The 21,286-nt window shown below is 39.0% G+C and overlaps 1 protein-coding gene across 5 annotated transcripts in view; it reads right to left on the bottom strand.

The window, feature by feature from the left end:
* FEZ1 (fasciculation and elongation protein zeta 1) overlaps positions 1–21,286 on the bottom strand; it is a 248,569-nt gene that overhangs the window by 37,360 nt on the left and 189,923 nt on the right. For all 5 annotated transcript variants that reach the window (XM_044081023.1, XM_044081022.1, XM_044081020.1 and 2 more), the window contains one exon: positions 11,702–11,777. In XM_044081023.1, the coding sequence (XP_043936958.1) occupies positions 11,702–11,777 (76 nt within the window). The remainder of the gene's footprint in view (positions 1–11,701; positions 11,778–21,286) is intronic.

Below are 21,286 nucleotides of genomic sequence, written 5' to 3' on the forward strand. Positions count from 1 at the left end.
CACTAACTCTGAGCAGATCTGAGAATTGCCACTTAGATTCTTAACATAGCTAAAGAATGCCTTGTGGTTATCTTTGGAGTCCTTGGCAATTTTTGTTTCGAAGCTAGCCTTGGATGATTTTATGAGGGATCATAGTTTCTTGGTGATACTGATCAGGGATGTCTTCCCTTCACGGGATTTTACTGTTTTTTGTACTAGTTTCCCCCTTCTATTATATAGCTTGTTTATGGCAGGCTTCCAGCAGACTGGTTTCCTTTTCTTGGAGGAGTGAGGCTTGGTTTTGCTCTGGATAGCATGATCCATGCATTCTTGTAGGTGCCCGTAGAGTGCATTAGTAAAGGATTTTGCAGCTTGGACAGCATTATCCTTTAGAATGGGGGCTTTGAAGCTTTCCACCTCAGTCTTAAGTAACGTGAAGTTTGCTTTTGAAAAGTTTTTTTACCGGGGGTGGGGGCGGAATGTGGATATCCAGAGTGATTCGTTTATGGTCAGATCTAACCAGCAAGGGGTTGACCTCCAGTGTGGAAAACCGGTCGCCCATGTTGGTGATGACCAGGTCCAATATGTTGTCACCTCTGGTGGGGGTGTTAACCAGTCAATCCAGGTCATCTTATAAATTCCAGGAAATGTTGGGCAAGGGAGTTTGTACTTGAGTAGTTCTCCCAGTTAATGTTTGGTTAATTGAAATCACCCAATATCAGGGTGTTTGGTAGGACCTTTATGCTTCCCAGTGTTTCCAGAAATGTGAAATGGGGGTCCTGGGACACGGTGGGTGATCTGTAGCAATCTACAATTTGAATTGGAGTTTTGCCCATTGTTAGTTGCATGTGGATGATCTCTGAAGCATCGCGCTGTGCCACTAACCTGGAGGTGTGGGTATCCTTGATGAATATGGATATGCCCCCACCTTTTGTATTTTGGTCCGGGTTTTGTGGCCGAAATGTATGGTATGAGTATGCCTGGAAGTGCTGAGGTGCTCTCTGAAGCCTTAAACCAGGTTTCTGTTACTGCACATATATTGATTTTCTCCATACTGAGGAGTGCCTCGAGTGCATGCATTTTAAAGGTTAGACTTCTGGCATTGAGTAGCATTTCCCTCCGTTTTTTGTTACTCGTGCTATTTACAGTGGTGGGTTTGCCTTTTGAGCCTTGCCTAAAAAAAGGCACTATGGGGGTGGCAAGATCCTTGGCCAGTATTCGAAAGCCTAGGGGTGACAGGTGCAAGCCATCTCTAGCGAAGCAGCGTGGCTTGTCGAGCATGTCATCCCAGGCTGACAGACACTGGATCCAATTTGAATGACACCAGAAGTTTAGGCAATTGTTGAAATTGATATTTTTTTCTTTATACCATGGTATCATTCTTGGTGAGGGCAGGATGCTACTTAGGGTCAGGGTCATACCGGCCTGGACTACGTGATCAGAGAGCTCCTCCATGTCTCTTTTCATGTAGTCCAGGGAGGTACGGCTCAGGTCATTCACACCAACATGGACAATGACAGAGTCGGATTTGTACTTATTCTGGAGTGACCTGAGTGCTTATGTTATGTGGCGGATCCTGGCCCTCGACAGGCAGCTAACAGTAACCTTCTCCTTGTGTAGCCTAGTGACTATAGAGTCACCTATTACTAGTGTGTTGGGTATGTTATTTTGCCTTAAGATTGCGTGGCACACTGGTTTTGTGAAGTATGTGTCTCATGGTTTGTGTTGGGGGGGGGGGCTGCTTGGATGTTTGCTTTGGAGGTCTCTATTGCTTTTGCAGATTTTTATTTAGAGCCTCCGAGTATGTTTTCGTGTATTTATGTGTGTTTCTTGCCAGTGCTGGTTTCATAGGTCTATGTGAAACTGGTGGTGTGATGCAAGTAATTCCCTTCTCCTTTTGAATGTCTGGTCCAGTCTTGGGTTGAGAGAGCTTAGTCTCCAGTTTGGCCATATAATTGCATCTCTTGCATGTATTAGTGTTTGGTGGTAGGAGGAGAGGGTTGTTTGTGTACATGAGGCAGTTGTAACATTGCCTCAAAATGCCCAAATTCTCCAGTTGGACCAGAGAGTACACCTGAAACTGCCCTTTGGACATGCCTGGATAGGTACAGTGAACTGTTTTACTGATTGGCTGGTAAGGTCAAATAGAAAGCCTTGTCCTTCTCTACAGTATAGAGGGGTCTACTGCTAAGGTTTATTAGTGCTTGCTATAAGTTTTGAGCAAGTGCCGGGCTGAGAAGTGAATGGTTTGAGTGCTTAAGTTGAAAAATTGTCTAGTTCCAAGAGAAAAATTGAAGAGTAGACTTTGTGGAGTTGGGAATAGTTATACCCTACCTAACTGGTGCTGCCCAGCATGCAAAACCTCACAAATGTGGGTTTTATAGCAGGGAAATGAAAGAGATAGAAATTAGCCCAAAATGGCCATAAACTAATTTCTGGGCTGAAACCACTCCTCCAGGGACAGATAGGCTGCTCAAAGCTCCCATCTCCCACAGGTGAACAGAGAAACTTCATTCTATCCAAGTAAGGTATGGGCAAACACAGAAACTTGTAACACAATACAATGATATACACCCAGTGTCAATAATCAGGAGTATAGCATAACTATTTCAATAAATATGTCATTAAGATGAGTATAGTTTTTGGGGTAAATGGTTACAAAAACCCAGTTTTATCATGATGTAGTTGCATGAAGGCAAGACAATTACAATAGAATGTTTCTCTGAAGCAATTTGATTAATAGATTTTAGAAGACAGTAGAAAGAGTAGTCCAGGAAGATTAGAGAGAGCTAGTGAGAAGAGTGAGTTAAGGGCAAAAAGTAGATTAAGGTATGGGAAGTAGGGGATGTTAAGAAGGGAGAGTACAGTGGCAGGACCAGTGACTTTCAAAGTGCTCTTTGGTGGCTGTCTTAAATTATTTAGGATGTGTAAGGGTCCTGATTTCTAGTGGGAGTCTATTCCAGGCAATAGTGGGGTGATAGCTGTACATGTTGCATTCAAATTTAGATGGGTTTTTAGATTTGTAGTAGGTCTTGGTTAGAGCTTCAGAAAGGTCTGGAGGAAGAATAATGGGAGATGAGAGGGGATAGTCCTGGGCAGTAGGAAGGCTGGTGTAGGACAGAATGGATGATCTGGAGCTGAGAGAGAAGAAGCTGGTGGGGTAATTCAAGCCAGTTTAGGTGTTTTAGAGAGAGATAGTGATGAGATTTGTAGATTTGTTGGGCAGCAAATCTAGCTACCTTGTTGTAGGTAGATTCGAGTTTGGTCAGGAGTGTTGAGTTAAGATTTGTGAGAATTTGAGAATTATACATTAGACTGGGTAGAAGGTAGGTAAGAGAGAGAGTAATCTTGGCTTTAGAGGTAAGGAATTTCTACTCGGGATGCAGAAGTCAGTGCATTTCTTTGTGCCGGTCCCAAGCCCGGATAAATGGGGAGGGTTGCATCAGGAAGGGCATCCGGCATAAAATTTTGCCAAATCATACATGCAGACAACAGTACAGAAATACATACCGGATCGGTCGAGGCCTGGGTTAACAACGACCGCCACCAGTACTGTTGGCCAACAGGGTGCTGGCAGAAATTGGGCTACTGTTGGCCGAAGGAGGAGAAGAGAGGGAAGGCATGCCTGAAGGCAGATAAAGGCTAGGACTGTGATAGTGAGGGTCAGAACTTTGAATGTTGGCAGTATGACTGGAATAGGGAGAGAGCTAGATGATATGATGGACTGAAGGAAGGTTGGTATATTGTGTGTGCAAGAGACCCGATGGAAGGGGAGCAAGGCTAGGTGTATCGGAGGCGGTTTCAAATTGTTTTATCATGGTGTGGATGGCAGGAGAAATGGCGTAGACATTATCCTAAAGGAACAGTATGCTAAGAGTGTTTTGGAGGTGAAAAGAGTGTTGGATAGAGTGATGTTTATGAAGCTGGAAATTGATGGTGTAATGATGAATGTTGTTAGTGCATATGCTCCACATGTTGGGTGTGCGATGGATGAGAAAGAAAATTTTTGGAGTGAGTTGGATGAAGTGGTGATGACTGTACCCAAGGGTGAGAGAATGGTGATTTGAGCAGATTTCAATGGTCATGTTGGTGAAGGGAACAAAGGGGATGAGGAAGTGATGGGTAGATATGGTGTTAAGCAAAGGAATGCAGAAGGTCAGATGGTAGTGGATTTTGCAAAAAGGATGGACATGGCTGTGATGAATACGTATTTTAACAAGAGGGAGGAGCATAGGGTGACATACAAGAGTGGAGGAAGATGCACACAAGTGGATTATATCTTATGTAGAAGGGCCAGTCTGAAGGAGATTGGAGACTGTAAAGTGGTGGCAGGGGAAAGTGTAGTTAGGTAGCAGAGGATGGTGGTTTTTTGGATGACAATGGTGATCAAGAAGAGGAGGATGAGTGTGAGGGCAGCACCAAGGATCAAATGGTGGAAACTGAAAAAGGGTAATTGTGAGGTGATGTTCAAGGAAGAGTTAAGACAGGCACTGGGTGGCAGTGAAGAGTTACCGAATAGCTGGGTAACTACAGCACAGCTAGTAAGAGAGATGGCTAGAAAGGTGCTTGGTGTGACATCTGGAAAGAGGAAGAAGGACAAGGAGACCTGGTGGTGGAATGAAGTACAGGAGAGTATACAGAGAAAGAGGTTGGCGAAGAAGAAGTGGGATTGTCAGAGAGATGAAGAAAGTAGACAAGAGTATAAGGAGATGAGGTGCATGGCAAAGAGAGAGGTGGCGAAGGCTAAGTATAAGGCGTGTGAAGAGTTGTATAAAAGGTTGGACACTAAGGAGGGAGAAAAGGACCTGTACCGATTGGCTAGACAGAGGGACCGAGCTAGTAAAGATGTGCAGCAGGTAAGGGTGATAAAGGATAGTGAGGGAAACGTACTCACAAGTGAGGAGAGTGTGTTGAGCAGAATGAAAGAGTACTTTGAGGGGCTGATGAATGAAGAGAATGAGAGGGAGAGAGGGTTGGATGATGTGCGGATAGTGAATCATGAAATGCAGTGGATTAGCAAGGAGGAAGTAAGGATAGCTATGAAGAGGATGAAGAACATAAAGACTGTTGGTCCAGATGACATACCTTTGGAAGCATGGAGGTGTTTAGGTGAAATGGCAGTGGAGTTTTTAACTAGATTGTTTAATGAAATCTTGGAAAGTGAGAGGATGCCAGAGGAATGGAGAAAAAGTGTTTTGGTACAGATTTTTAAGAATAAGGGTGATGTGCAGAGCTGTAGTAACTACAGAGGGATTAAACTGATCAGTCATAGCATGAAGTTATGGGAAAGAGTAGTGGAAGCTAGGTTAAGAAGGGATGTGATTATTAGTGATCAGCAGTATGGTTTCATGCCAGGAAAGAGCACTACAGATGTGATGTTTGCTCTGAAAGTATTTATGGAGAAGTACAGAGAAGGTCAGAAGGAGTTGCATTGTGTCTTTGTGGATTTAGAGAAAGCATATGACAGGGTGCCTAGAGAGGAGTTGTGGTATTGTATGAGGAAGTCGGGAGTGTCAGAGAAGTATGTAAGAGTGGTACAGGATATGTACAAGGGTAGTGTGACAGCGGTGAGGTCTGCAGTGGGAGTGATGGATGCGTTTAAGGTGAAGGTGGGATTACATCAAGGATCAGCTCTGCGCCCTTTCTTATTTGCAATGGTGATGGACAGGTTGACAGACGAGATCAGACAGGAGTCCCAGTGGACTATGATGTTTGCAGATGACATTGTGATATGTAGTAAGAGTAGGGAACAGGTGGAGGAGACCCTGGAGAGGTGGAGATATGCTCTAGAGAGAAGAGGAATGAAGGTCAGCAGGACTAAGACAGAATATATGTGTGTGAATGAGAGGGAGGATAGAGGAATGGTGAGGATGCAGGGAGTAGAGGTGGCGAAGGTGGATGAGTTTAAGTACTTGGGATCAACAGTTCAGAGTAATGGTGAGTGTGGAAGAGAGGTGAAAAAGAGAGTACAGGCAGGATGCAGTGGGTGGAGAAGAGTTTCAGGAGTGATTTGTGACAGATGAGTACTAGTAAGAGTGAAAGGAAAGGTCTACAAGAGGGTAGTGAGACCAGCTATGTTATGTGGGTTGGAAACATTGACAAAAAGGCAGGAGTCAGAGCTTGACGTGGCAGAATTGAAGATGTTAAGATTTGCACTGGGTGTGACGAGGATGGACAGGATTAGGAATAAGTATATTAGAGGGTCAACCCAGGTTGGAAGGTTTGGAGACAAAGCCAGAGAGGCAAGATTATGTTGGTTTGGACATGTGCTGAGGAGGGATGCAGAGTATATTGGGAAAAAGATCCTAAGGATGAAGTTGCCGGGTAACAGGAAAAGAGGAAGGCCTAAGATAAGGTTTATGGATGTGGTGAGAGAGGACATGTAGGTGGTTGGTGTGACAGAGCAAGATGCAGAGGACAGGAAGAAATGGAAACAGTTGATCTGCTGTGGTGACCCCTAATGAGAGCAGCCAAAAAAAGAAGAAGAAGAAGAAGAAGTTGATGGTTATACCTAATAGTTTAGTACTGGATTCTACCTGAATGGGAGTGTTATTAGGGGGCTATATGGAGAAGGAGGGTTTAATATTATTGAACTTCTTAGGTAGGAAGAGTAACAACTTTGTTTTTTAGGGTTAAGGATGAGCTGGTTGTTGAAGAGCCATATTTCAACTAAGTTAAAAGATGCCTGAGTAGCTGAGAAGAGCTTAGAGGGAGAGTTGGCTGTGGTGATGACTGCAGAGTCATCTGCGTATTGCACTAAAGATGACTGAGGACAGGAGGTATAGAGCTGATTAGTAAAGATATTAAAAAGAAAAGGCCCTAGGATAGACCCTTGAGGTACACCCATTTTGACAGGGAGAGGAGGGGAGAGTGCAGATTGCCATCTCACTGATTGAGATCTATCAGTGAGGTAGCTGGAGAACCATGGAACAGTATCAGAGGAGAAGCTGAGGTTATGCAGTTTGTGCAGCAGAAGAGAGTGTGAGACAGTGTCAAAAGCTTTTGAGAGGTCCAAGAATAGGCAAGAAATAAGTTTATGGCCGTCCATGGCTATAGAGACTGTGTTGGGGAAGGATAATAGAGCTATAGTGGTGCTATGTTTGGATCTGAAGCCATGTTGAGTGGGTGTAAGCAGATTTTCCTGTATTAGATACTGCATAACTTGTTTATGAATACATTTTTCTAGTACTTTAGAGAGAGGGGAGAGGATAGCGATAGGTCTAAAGTTGGAGATCTCAGAGGAGTTACCTCCTTTGTTTATAGGTTGAATGTAGCACTGTTTCCAGATGGAAGGGACTTTAGATTCAGAGACAGAGCGATTAATTAAGATAGATACAGGGAGAGCAAGAGAGTTAGCTGTTAGTAGAAGAAAAGTGGAAGGAATATTGTCAGCTGATGCTGAGCATGGTTTTAATTTAGAGAGTAGAGTTTTGATGTAGCTAGTAGGTACAGGTTTGAGGGAGAAGGTATTTGAGGAGATAGTATTAGGAGTAGGTTCAGAAAAGTTGGAGATGTTAGTAGTAGAGGAGGTTGGGTTAGGGTTCAGTAGCTTAGATATTGGATCGATAAAATAGGTATTGAAGATAGTGGCAGTTTCTTCCAACGGATTGGGGGAGCTAAGATTACTGGGATGTAATATTTGGTTAATAGAGTTCCAGAATTTTTTAGGATTAGATTTTAGGGCTGTGGGAGGTTTGTTAAAGAAGTCCTTTTTATCTTTGTTTATGTGGTTTTTTGTCAGATTTCAGAGTTCTTTATATTTTTCTAAGTCTGCATACATTAGTTATGTTGCACACACACACACACACACACACACACACACACACACACACATATATATATATATATATATATATATATATATATATATAGACACACACACACACACACACACACACACACACACACACACACATATATACTTTTTAGAAAAGGAAACAAACTAAACAAATGAAATCTAAGAAAGTGCAAAAAGGTCATCATTCACTTAACTAAATTCCCACCCCCACAGGTAAGCCAAGATATGATTGGCAGACAAACAGAAATTACTAGTAAACTAAAGGGTAAAAGAGAAGGTTAGAATTAATAATTACAATTTACGGTATACCAATCATTTCTTTCATATACCCCCATATTAACGTAATGATTTATTCTACATAAGGCAATAAATAAGCACTTACAAATAAATAAATAAATAAACTCTACTGCTAACATGAACTAAAAAAAATGTAAACAAATTTATGTCACCTATAAATATGAACAGTGTAACATCTCACAAACTATATCCATATTTAGAAAATGATCTATGTGTAGAATATTAAATATTTTAGTTTTAAATAAGCTATAGATATCCATATATAGTAATAAGATTTGCCTCCATTTTACATAACAAATAGGTAACATCCTGAACAAGCATACCATTGACTGACATGTTTTGACAGTGGACTCTTTGGAGCATAGTTTCAAATATAATTGGCATGTTTTAATACTTGACCTCTTATTCTTGTTGTCAGTCTGCCCAATAACAATTTTCAGACATGGACATCTCAAAATTTAAACAGTTGCCTGTCCCTGTCCCCGGATCTTTAGTGATGGTTTCATTTTAAATGATATGGCTTTATTTTGTAATCACAGTTTATGCCCTTCTGTTCTGCTCTCATGATGCTGTAGTTACTGGCATTAAAGCTGGGGTTATTACTAATACACTATTTTTGTGGAAACTATCTTGGATACCTTCTGCATTTTTACTGGAATGTTTATACTTTCTAATTTGCAATTATCAGCAAGCATATTTAGTTATCCAGAGACCATGTCTTTTTTTATATATATGTGAGAAAAATAATCCAAAAATAATTAGCCCTAGGGGGGGGAATTTAAAACTGCAAAACAGTAAAACTAATACATATATAAAGAAATAATGGTTAATAGAAATAATGTTTAAATAATGGATAATGTCACTGGTTGAAAGAAACTCCACATCTCCTCTGACCATTTCAGAACAGTTGACACAAACAAACTGGGAAATTGCAAACTATTTTAAAGCAGGTAACATTTTGCAAGTTCTGTTACTCCTCCGTCCCAACCCTCATATGCAGGAATAGCTGACTACTATATTATTGTTGTTTGCATTAAGTATTAGTACATAATAATGATGCTGCTACACTGACACTACTGTACTATTATGTAAATTTATGAAAAAGTACCCAGTTTTGGTTACTTGTATGCATTGATGGACTTTGTTTCAAATAACATTTTCTTTATGCCTAAAAATGTGAGAAATGTCTGACTCCATGGCCCAGAAGGATCATGTCCTGACTAGGATCCAAGTTCAGCTGAGGTGTTGGTGAGCTAGCCAGGGTGAGAAGGGAGTTAAGAGGCATGGCCTGTCTTCCTCTCCCAAAGATAAGGCTGAGAAGCTTGTAATTGCATGAATTTCTCCTAATGAATCTCAGCTTAAAACTAGGGACCTAGGTAGAGTCATGATAGGAGGGTGGGACTACTTAAGAATCTACTCAACCTGTAGAGGGCAAAAGTTATTACACTCACAGTATGCCCCTGCCTCAACTTCTTATGTTTATGCAGCATGCAGGAGGACATCAAGGCTGAGCATTAACAATTCCCTAATGGTTGCCTAGATGCCATTTTCACCTTGATCAGCTGTTGTCTGTTATAGAATGATTGTGCAGAATTGAGGCAAATGAACACATGGCTAGCGGGTGCAAGAGGTCCAAAATGCATTGCAAAATATTATCTATTTCTTTGTGTTAAATTTGAATTGTACAATCCCCTTCTCTATATCTTGCAACCGTGAATATGTCTTCTAATTTTGAGTACTCCTAAGTCATATTCAGAAATAACTTGGCTGTCCTGTGGTTATAAATAATTCCTCATTCATACAAGCCCTCATCCACAGCAGCCATGTCCAACTGTGCTTTTACATTTATAAATATGCACAATTATAGTTTACAGCAAACATTCCCATGTTTGAATAAGAGTGTCATGTTGTTCTAACAAAAGTTAATTCAGATCAGTAGAACAGCTAAACTGTTGAAAATCAGTGCAGTTATTATTTGTATCAACACAGCCTCCTGCGTTCTGTATTTTTCTGTATTGTTTTCAGGAGAATGCAAAATATTTACAATGAACACAGATGAATTAAAGTAATTAAGTATTATTCAGAATATTGCATGAACAATGATATATGACATGGGAACAGTAAGTAATATATCACTACAGGGCTATTTTAATGCATGCCTCAAGGGCTTATTGAAATAAAAAAAAAACAACTACCAAGTATCCATAGAGAATTATTTTAAAATCAGTTTATGAACAGCCAAGAGTAGTTTATTGTTCTTTTAAAATGATCCCAAATGGGATATTTAAGTGAAAACACTGAGTAGAAAATCCCATTATCTGCTGATAACAGATGTTTAGAACATGCTCACATACTGTCTCACAAAGTACAAAATAAGGTATGAAGAGATATAAATGATATAGATCTTCTTGTCATACAATAGGATAGCATCAGAGTCACTTCTTAAGCATTCATTGCACACAGAGTTCATAATTTTGTTTTTCCTTCAATGCAAACAATTGGGAATATTGTTTCTTATTAGTTATGTTGAATATTACTCGCTCTTCATAATAATATCACAGCACTGATTTGGATGAACTTGGCCATGTGTGCGTGTGTGTAGAACTTCCAGTATATAAATGTATGCAGATTACTGCACAACATGAATTTTGTCTTCTAAAATATTTTAAGAAATATGATAAGCTTTGTATATTTTGTTTCATTAGCTGTACCTGAATATGCCAAAACCTGCATAAATACTCCTACAATGACTGAACTTACATGAAAGCATCTTTTAAAGTGTGGTTTAAACCAGGAATTCCAGAATAAAAAGTAATGACACATCATGATAAAACACTATTGACAAATCTGCCCCGCTATCAGAAATAACAAAAAATGCAATACTTTTGAATGAGCAATATAGCAGCTACAATAATCTAATAAAGCATCTGAACCCTTAATAAATTATTGTGACTTAATAAAGACTTTGTTTTTAGAGTTCAGCACTTCACCTGCATATATGCAGAGTAGTCTTTTCAGTTCAACAATGGTAGTGTAATTACCAACACATTGTTGGCTGTGTGCATAATTCTGCTACGGGGATATTTTCATTGCTCAAATTCAGCAACTGATTAAATAAATTAAGCATTCTTTAAATTCTGTTGCCGGAAGGGTAATGTCACATGATTAATTAGTTTTTGTCCATGTGATAACAAGAAAGGTCCCTTTCAGTCAATATGCAACAAGCATAGAAATTAATATATTGTCAAGAAGTGTGTAGTCCTTGGCACGAGGTACAATGTGCAAGTGATAATTCGGTTTGTGTTTTTTAATTGTAATTAGTTGTAGTTTTAAATATGTTGTCTCTTACAGCTGTGTCTTTCAATTAAATTGCTTTTTAGGCAACAGTAATTAGTGTGATGGATTCTGAATTTAGTTTTCAGCAAATTGACCTATACCCCAGAATCAGATGAGGTCCAAAAACTTGCACCTGCCAGCAAGAAAAATGCTAGTTACATTAACACTGTCATAGCAAACAGTTTGCTGCTGTAACATCTATACATGGATTATTTTAAGCAATTCCTCAAGTTGCTCAACCATTCTTACACTTCTTTCCCCAAGAATAGAAAATTCAAAAGCAGTACATACTTTTTGTCAGCATCTGAAGGTCTTCCACAGAAGGGGGCATGCCTTTCTTGTCATAAGGTATCACTGTGTTCAGAAACTGCAAATTCATAGCAAAAAATGAATTTCCCTCCTCATACAGTAAATGCAAGAATAGTCATCAAATTAAATTTCTTATTTAACAAAGGGTCAAGCATTTCTTACCACTCTATCTGTAAACAAATAAAACACAATTGCTCTAGCATGCTTGATTAAACAAGCATCCCATGTATCTATAGCATTTACATAGTTAATAGAAGCATTTAGTACCTTCACCGCAATGTGGAGTATATAGTTAAAGCACTACAGGTACATTTCTTAATATAGCAAACATGATAATTCATTTTCATGGATCCAGATGATACAAAACATATGTAGCAGTTCTAAGCAGATAAAGTTTTACTGTGAATTCTCTTTCACAGAGCAGTTGTTACAAAAACACTAGTGTCTGTGATTTACAGAGAACAGATTAGCATAAGGCCATAACCAATGTTGTTTTTTTCTGCTGAGTTCTGTAAAATGATGCAAAAAAAATAACCCTAGTGTCCATAAAAAGGTAAAGCCAAATATGCTCAAAGTGGTGAATGCTTAAATGAGCGCTGCTTTTTCATGTCGTCTTATGCTTTAGCAATACTAGGTTAGGTAATGCAGGATTCACCCATGATTGGTGTGGTTTGATCATGAGAGGGAAGCCTGAGTGATTAAACAAAGCCAATCATAGTTAAATCCTGTGTTACCCATACACATGATTGGATTACTGCTATTATACAATGACAGTATTTAAGCAAAACAAGTCCTACTTTTCTAAATACTGTCATTGTATAAACAGACAGTGCTGTCACCATATTGTGCCAGTCTGCGGCAGCCTAGTTATGTACTGTGAATGCACTGTACATTGTTGTGTCTGCTGTGCACGGTTCAAATAGTGCACCCCTCTCAACTGTCTAGGTTTTAGCAGAAAGTCTATGTTTCCCAAATGTTGTTGGTATGTTACAGTAAAAGATATGGCTTTCTGGCAAACCACTGAAAAACAAGAATAGAGAGATGTTTCTTTTCATAAAAGGTTGAGAGGTGTGCCATGGAGTGCGCCGAGCATCGAGAGCCTGACTTTTTTTTTTTTTAAGAAATTGTATTTTGCTCCACTGAGCGAAATCAAAATGTTGTTTTAATAGTTAAAATTCTCTGCATTCTGGTGCAGAGAAATTGAATTACTAGTGTCCTTCCTGTGGTAAATTCAATTTAGAAAGAGAGTGCTGATTGGTCAGTGCAATCAGTGTGCACTTTTTTTATATTAACTTGTTCTGTTAAGGAAGGGAGGGAAGAGGAGTTTCTTAATAATGACATATGCTAGTAATATGAGGAAAAAAAAGACATCCTTCCAGTTTGTTGAGAGGTATATATGGTCATTCTGTCTACTCACAGTATATTTAGCAACGTGAGTGGTACCGCAAGTGGCTGGACTTGCTTCTTTTCAGATATGTTGGGTTTTCAATAGTCAAGCTGATTGGCTGCATATAAATTACATTTTATTGTATAATCATGGATATTCTTCCATAGCTTGTCTAATGCTAATATGGCATTTGTGGAGAGGTACAATAGCCATAGCTATAGCTGGTTCTGTGTTATGGACAAAAGGCCTCCCCAAAGAATGCTTAAGAAAAATGTAATCATTTTATTGTGCATTTATTGTTATACATTAATGAAAAAATAAGGAGAATGTTTGTTTCAATCAATAAAAAGTTTGGAAAAAAAAGAGGTCTTTTAGGCATAGATTGTACTCATATAATAAAAGAAACGTCAGCTATAGGTCAAAAAAGACAATAAAGTAAGCATGATGGCTCCAGGTTGGCACTCTTCTTCTAGTCACTGTCTGTGCAATACATTTTCTCCCCATGTCTTCTGGGATTTTCCCCAGGTTTTATGGTTTCCACTCTTCTTTCAGAAACATACTATTGGATACACTAAATTATGTGCATTTACCCTTGCCCTTGTGGCTAATGCTATGGCTGAAAGGGATACCTATGCACCAATCCATTTACACACCAAATAAAAATAAATAAATCTATGCATGGGTTTTCTCTGGGCCTTTTATTTCCACCCCATTCTCACAAAACATGACTGGCTGCTATAAACATTACACACACACACACACACACACACACACACACACACACACACACACACACACACACATTTATTTGACCTTTCTTAACTGCAATAGTCTGACTGGGTCACATAACCCATTTAGCGGAGTTCTGGGGGGAAAAGCTGCACATTTAGACATTTGGGTACATATAAACAGATCAATTACAATTTTTACAATAAAAATGCCTGTTAAGACTTTACATAATACATTGCAGACAAATTAAAGTTGAGAGCAAAGGTGCACAGTTGCTTAGTGTTTTGCTTAACTTCTAAAACATTACTGTGTAATGATAATAGATTGAGAAGGAAATAGTTCATGTACTTAGCAGCATATTAATCATGAAAGTAGGCTTACACTAGACTATACAAGATCATACAGACAGCTTTACTTGGAGGAGGGGAGAAGTAGCATAAAGATTTGTAGGCCTCAAAGATATATAAGGGTCAGGAAGACTGAAGAAAATAAAAGGAGGCTGGGTAGACATATTTACCTTTGACCTTGTGGCCCAGGACCATGGTTGAAAAAGGTAAGAGGAAGACCACTTGACTTCAATGGTTTACTGGGTAATACAGAGAACATCCTTCTCTTTTCCAACAGCAAAAGATAGACCACCATTCCTATCATAGTCTTGTTTTTAGGGATGAGGCCTGAAGGTAAGATAAAGCTATGGCACAAATGAAGGAAGTAGGCTAAGATTTTGGTAGTAGTGACAGAACTGATGCATATCTCAGTCTTAAAGGAAAAATAGATAGGCTTGTGTATTGATAACTAGAGGGAAGAGGATACTGGAAAATAAGTGAAGCTGGACTGATCTGTGAAGCGTTGTAAGAGTGTGGATTGATCTATGTTACTAGCGGTGGGAGGCAATAGGTCTGGACATAAGTTATGAGGGAGTATTATTCTGATATCACTAGCTGGGGCAAGGGATAAGGATGGTTATTGGAGCACATAGCCCTAACATACATAGTGCAAGTGACATTAATATATGGCACCGCACTTACAAGTATCAATATACCATTAAAGGTAGAAGGATACACATGAGTGAGAGTGACATTAATGTAGGGCCTGTGGACTCACATGTATCGATATACCATTAAAATGAGAGGGATACACATAAGTGCATGTGACATTGATGTAAGGCTTGGGCACTCACATGTATCGGTACACCATTAAAGGGAGAGGGATATTTGAGAGTGTTAGTGACATTAATGTAGGGATTGGGCACTCACATGTATCAATACACCATTAAATGGAGAGGGATATTTGAGAGTGTTAGTGACATTAATGTAGGGATTGGGCACTCACATGTATCAATACACCATTAAAGGTAAAGGGATATATTTGAGTGGGAGTGATATTACTATAGGGCTCAGGCACTCACGCATATTGATATACCATTAAAGGGAGAGGGATACATGTGAACGCAAGTGACATACGATTAAAGGGAGAGGGATGCACTTGAGTGTAAGTGACATTAATGTAGGGCTCGGGAACTCACATGTATCAATATACCATTAAAGGTAGAGGGATGCATGTGATTGTGAGTGACATTAATGCAGGGCTCGGGCACTCACATGTATTGATATACCATTAAAGGGAGGGGGATGCATTTGAATGAGAGTGACATTAATGCAGTGCTCAGGCACTCACATGTATCAATATACTATTAAAGGTAGAAGGATACACATGAGTGCGAGTGACATTAATGTAGGGCCTGTGCACTCACATGTATCGATACACCATTACAGGGAGAGGGATATATGTGAGTGTGAGTGATATTAATGTAGGGATCAGGTACTCACATGTATCTATATACCATTAACAGGCGAGGGATACACGTGACTGCGAGTGACATTAATGCAGGGCTTGGGCACTCACATGTATCAATACACCATTACAGGGAAAGGGATATATGTGAGTGTGAGTGATATTAATGTAGGGATCAGGCACTCACATGTATCGATATACCATTAACGGGTGAGGGATACACGTGACTGCGAGTGACATTAATGTAGGGTTTGGGCACTCACATGTATCGATACACCATTACAGGGAGAGGGATATATGTGAGTGTGAGTGATATTAATGTAGGGATCAGGCACTCACATGTATCGATATACCATTAACGGGCGAGGGATACATGTGACTGTGAGTGACATTAATGTAGGGCCTGGGCACTCACATGTATCGATACACCATTACAGGGAGAGGGATATATGTGAGTGTGAGTGATATTAATGTAGGGATCAGGCACTCACATGTATCGATATACCATTAACGGGCGAGGGATACATGTGACTGTGAGTGACATTAATGTAGGGCTTGGGCATGTGTCAAGGAAAAGAGTATGTCTAATGCACTGGTAAAGAACTAAGACAATAACTATTGGGTGAAACTAAAAACAAAAGAATAAAAAGAAGAAGAGAACAGGACTTTATCAAAGTGTCAATGATGGACAGAAAATATATCAGTTTGCTGTAGACTACTGAAAAAAGCAAAGCTCTGTTAAGTAAACAAGAGTTATGCACAGATAGGGGTACTGATAAGAATTAAAACTTCAATAACAACTTTGATATAACATGTGTTAAAACCAATAGCAGCAGAAATAGAAGTTCACTTCCGTATGGCCAGGATGAGCACTTTCGGCTTACACCTTCATCAGATCCTGGAGTTAGAACATATAGTAAGGGGGGTGGGGAGCACAGCCCCCCACATTGGGGGGTGGGGAGCACAGCCCCCCACATTGGGGGGTGTGGGGGGAAAGACCCCCACATACTTTGGTTGTATATTATTTTCTGCAAAACAGTTATTCATTGCACTTGTAAGTATCCATGTGTATAGTTTAAAATGTTTATAATATGTCGGGGCTTCACCCCCGACAACACCCAATGTGGGGGTCTGTGCCCCCCACACCCTACCCTTACTCTATATTCTAACTCCAGGATTGCACTACAGTGGGGAACAGGTCATATATAACTGTTGACATAATGAGTTTCAGTGAAATGAGTTTTCAGTGAAATGACCTTTCATTGAATTGGTCTTGCTGATTTGCTTGTCAATGAAATGAAGGTAACCCATATATACACACACACAAATATATATATATATTTACAGATGCAAGAACATACTACAACATGTAGTTCAAGAAGCAGTTTACAATGTCAAAACACGGATGGAAAAAGAGAATTATGCTTAGCAGAGTTTTATGGATAAGATGTAGCTATAGTGATCGAGATGGCTTATGCTATAGGGATAGAAGCATATCATTATATTGAGAGGTATGAAGACATTAGAAGAGGCATGTCATTATAGTTGCAGGAAAGGATACCATGGGGAGAAGACAGAGAAAAAGTGAGAGGCATGCAGAGGGAAGAGATGTAGAAAGGAAAATAAGTGTGAAGAGACTCAAAGAGAAGAGTTAAGAAGGAAGCGGGGTGAATGACAGGCAGTAAGTAAAAGGATGATAAGATAAAGAAGGATGGAATAGGGATAAAGGCTGTGAGAGAGCTTCAGGGGTCATGCAACATGACCTGAGTGAGTGCGGCTACACTTTGTTTGGGTGAAGAGGTGCCCCTTGAGCTGTTGTCTGAAGTTCGAGTACTTTAGGATATCTTGGATTGAGAGAGGAACTGAGTTTCATAGTTTAGGAGTTAGGATGGAGAATTCATGGTCAGTACAATAAAAATTAGTTTTGAAGTTGCTAGGGTAGGCTGAGATTGGGGAATACCCCTGAGATTATGTTTTGGTGAAAAGTTTATGAGTGAGAGGGGAGAATGTCTCAGGAGAAAGATATGAATTACTGATCCTTATAGGAGGCTGGCCCTCAAATGTGCTATGAACCAGTTAGCTTTGGTGAGAATTAGGCAGTGATGTTCATTATTGGGGGAGTTATTAATGAACCAGAAGATTTTACTGGAGATGGCTTGTAAAGTGATGGCATTTTTCGTTGAGGCTGCAGCTTTAATGGGTAGTCCATATTCGCGTTGAGATAACAGTATTCTTTGCCTATGGCATTTTTGGCTGGCTTTGACAAAAGAAGTGATACATAAATGCATACAAATATTTCAAACATGTGCATTAATGCCCTTCTAGCCTGCCACTATACTAAAACAACTGTCCCCATGATAAGTGCCCAGGCTGTTCTTAAAAATATCTTAACTAGTGCTTGCTTTAATGTATTTTGGTAGTCTGTTCCATACATCACCTTCTCTCCCAGAGAACCAATTAGTACACTTCTTATGCATATTGAAACTTCTACATAGGTTGTCTGATGTTTCTCTACTACTTTTTGATAACCCCAAACATTCCCAGAAATAGTTGTCTCTAAATACCTTATATACCTGATTAAGATCTCCTCTTAAATATCTATAAAAAACACTGTACAAGTTCAGATATTTAGTGTTTAATAATAATTTAATTTTTCACATCCATGGATGCCCTTGGTATATTCCTGCTGTATACTTTTCAGTTTACTCCTGCTTGTTTTCTTGTAAGGCTTCCGTATTGTTATTCCATACTCAAGTTTGGGTCTAATGCAATTAACAAACAATGACTTCATCATTCCTGATTTCCTAGACATTATAAATCTTTTTATACAACCGATAGTTCTAAAACCATCATTAACCAACTAGTTGATATGATTAGAAAAACTCAAAACTAGATCTACCCATATACCCAGATCCTTAAATCAATCTACAGTTTCAATCAGTCTGTGCTGTATTAAATATTCATCTTCCAATTTATGCCTCTCACATCTCATGTGCTTAGTTTTTGATGTATTTATCAGCATATTATTCTCCTGTGCTGAAATGGTCAATTTAGTCAAGTTCTTTTGCAGACATGTCCTATCTGTAACACATGTAATCAGTTTACCCAATTTCATATCATCTGTATACAGACTATAAAACACACCAGATGAAAAAGATAGATCTAAAAGATACAATCCAAACAAGTAAAGGCCTAGGACAGATCCCTGTGGAACACCCTGACTGTAACCAAGAATTTCACTTATCCAATTTCTGTATGATACTTGCCTTGTCCTATTTCTAAGCCATGTAACTATCCATCTTATCAAGAGTACATCAATACCTAGTTGTTCTAATTTATTGATTCGTGTTTTGTGTATGACCCTGTCAAATGTTAAGGTTAAATCTATATAAATTACATCACAGCATAGCTGTTATTATATTGTTACAAAGCATCATGTTACAAGTGGTAATAGATCTATTTTCAAAATATGCATGCTGATATATGGTTTCACGTCGCAACCTTTCCAGTCATAACAATAACTTATTCAATATTACCTTCTTCATTATTTTTCTACAAAATGAAAATAGACTTAAGGGTCTACATGACTCTGGGTTTGTCCTACTCCCCTTTACCTTAAAGACAGGCTTAATAAGTGCATATCTCCAATATTGAGGAATCTCTCCATATTTAGGTCACCTAGTAAATAATTGATGTAATGGTATCTCTCTTTTTTAATTTCTCCAGATCTTTTGGGTTTCTAATACCATGATGCGAATGGACCCGATTCCAAAGTCAAAGTATGATTGAAGTTCATGAAATTAGTATTGTTTCAATCGTTGATGTAAGCCAAAAGTGCTTTTCACAGCACCCACAATGTGCCCAGTAATGACTCCTTCTGCAATTTTTATGAGGTTACATGTATTGGTAACATATCTAAATATGATTGTAGATTCTTTTTTATAAGACCCATTGCTCCTACTACTGTTGAAACTGTCTGGGTATCTTTCTTCCACATTGCTCTCATTTCTGCCTGCAGATACTGATATTTTCTTACTTTGTGTCTCTCTGTATGCAAGACACTGTAGTCACTGAGTGTAATGATTTCAATGATCAATGCTACTTTTGTCTTCTTTTCATGGCCCACTATATCCGATTTTCTTGCCTCTATATTTTGAACCCTTGGTAACAGTGATCCCATGTGATGTAAACTTCATCATTTTCTATGATGCTTTGTGGCTCATGTCTCGAGTGTTTTTCAGCCACTTCAGTACCATAATGTTTGCAGAATCCCCAGTGCAACAGTCTTGCCACATTATTATGCCTTTCAGTATACAGTCCTTCTGCCATTAGTATGTTACAACCAGCAACAAGGTGTGTGACTGTTTCCAATTTGGTTTTACAAAACCTACATTTGTCTGTTTCTTCCACATGTGCAATGGACTTTTTAAACCAGTGTGTATCTAGGCCACTATCTTGGGACTCCAATATTAACCTTTCATATTTTGTTTTAAATTTGTTTCTCATTAACCATTCTTGCTTTCATTCCTGATCAACAAGAGGTCCATCCAGAAGTTTTCTATACTTGCAACTATATTTATGCATTTTCCACATTTCCTGCCTTCTCATCTGATCCTTCACATTATATTCTTTCATTTTTTGGCACATTCAGTTGCTGCCTGATTTTTATCTATTTCTGCTTTGATTTCCATTCCTGCCTGACGCCAATATGCTTCTGCTAGATTAAGCAGAGAAGTCATCTAAGATTTATTCTCCTCATGTTTCAAAACTTTCATTATGTTTGGGTCTTGTGAGGTCAGCAGATATGTATGGAGTCCCACAATTGCAGATCTATAAATGTAATCAATTTCAAGGAGGCCCATCCCTCCTTCAGAATGGGGAATATATAATCTTGGTATGCACTGATTTTTATAGATCATTTGGTGAGCATGAAGCATCCTTCTTGTTTTCCTAGCTAATCTATCCAACATGTTTTGGGGCCAGTCAGTCACTCCAAAACTGTAAGTTAGGACAGGAAGAGCAAATTGGTTTATAGCTTGGATTTTGTTCCTAGATGTCATCACTGTTTTCAGGATTCATTTTAGTCTTCTAAAGTATTACTTACAACATTTTGTTTGCATTTTTTCATGTTTTATCGGTGATCCTTCAGCAATCCCCAAATATTTATATACTCCCTCTTACTCAACTTCTTTTATATCACATTCTTGTCACAAACTGATGTTCTCCTGGTGCTGCAGTTTTCCTGCTTTAAAGGTTGCTCTTGCACATTTATCAGGGCCAAATGACATTCTTATATCATCTGAGAAAGTTTTGACAACTTGCAGTTGTACTTTCAGTTCCTCATCTGATGAGCTATATAGGTTTAAATCATCAACCAAAAGAAGATGAGAAGTCTTTATATCTTGTTGTTTTCTAGGAGCCAAATTATAGGCATGGCCTAAGCTGTTAAGTAGACAGCTTAATGGGTTAAGGGCAAGGCAGAATAGCAGCAGTGACAAATGGTCACTTTGAATTGTTATCCCTGGGATAATAATTTGTCCTTTATCATTGCTTAACTGCAAAGTGGTCTGCCACCGTTTCATGGTCAATGTAATGTAGTCAATCAGTGTACTTGTATTTTATACATCTTTAAGCACTCTTTTATTATGAATGTTGGA

Source organism: Protopterus annectens, chromosome 8.part0 (assembly GCF_019279795.1).
Source record: "Protopterus annectens isolate FY-2018-M chromosome 8.part0, PAN1.0, whole genome shotgun sequence".
NCBI classification, from domain to species: domain Eukaryota; kingdom Metazoa; phylum Chordata; order Ceratodontiformes; family Protopteridae; genus Protopterus; species Protopterus annectens.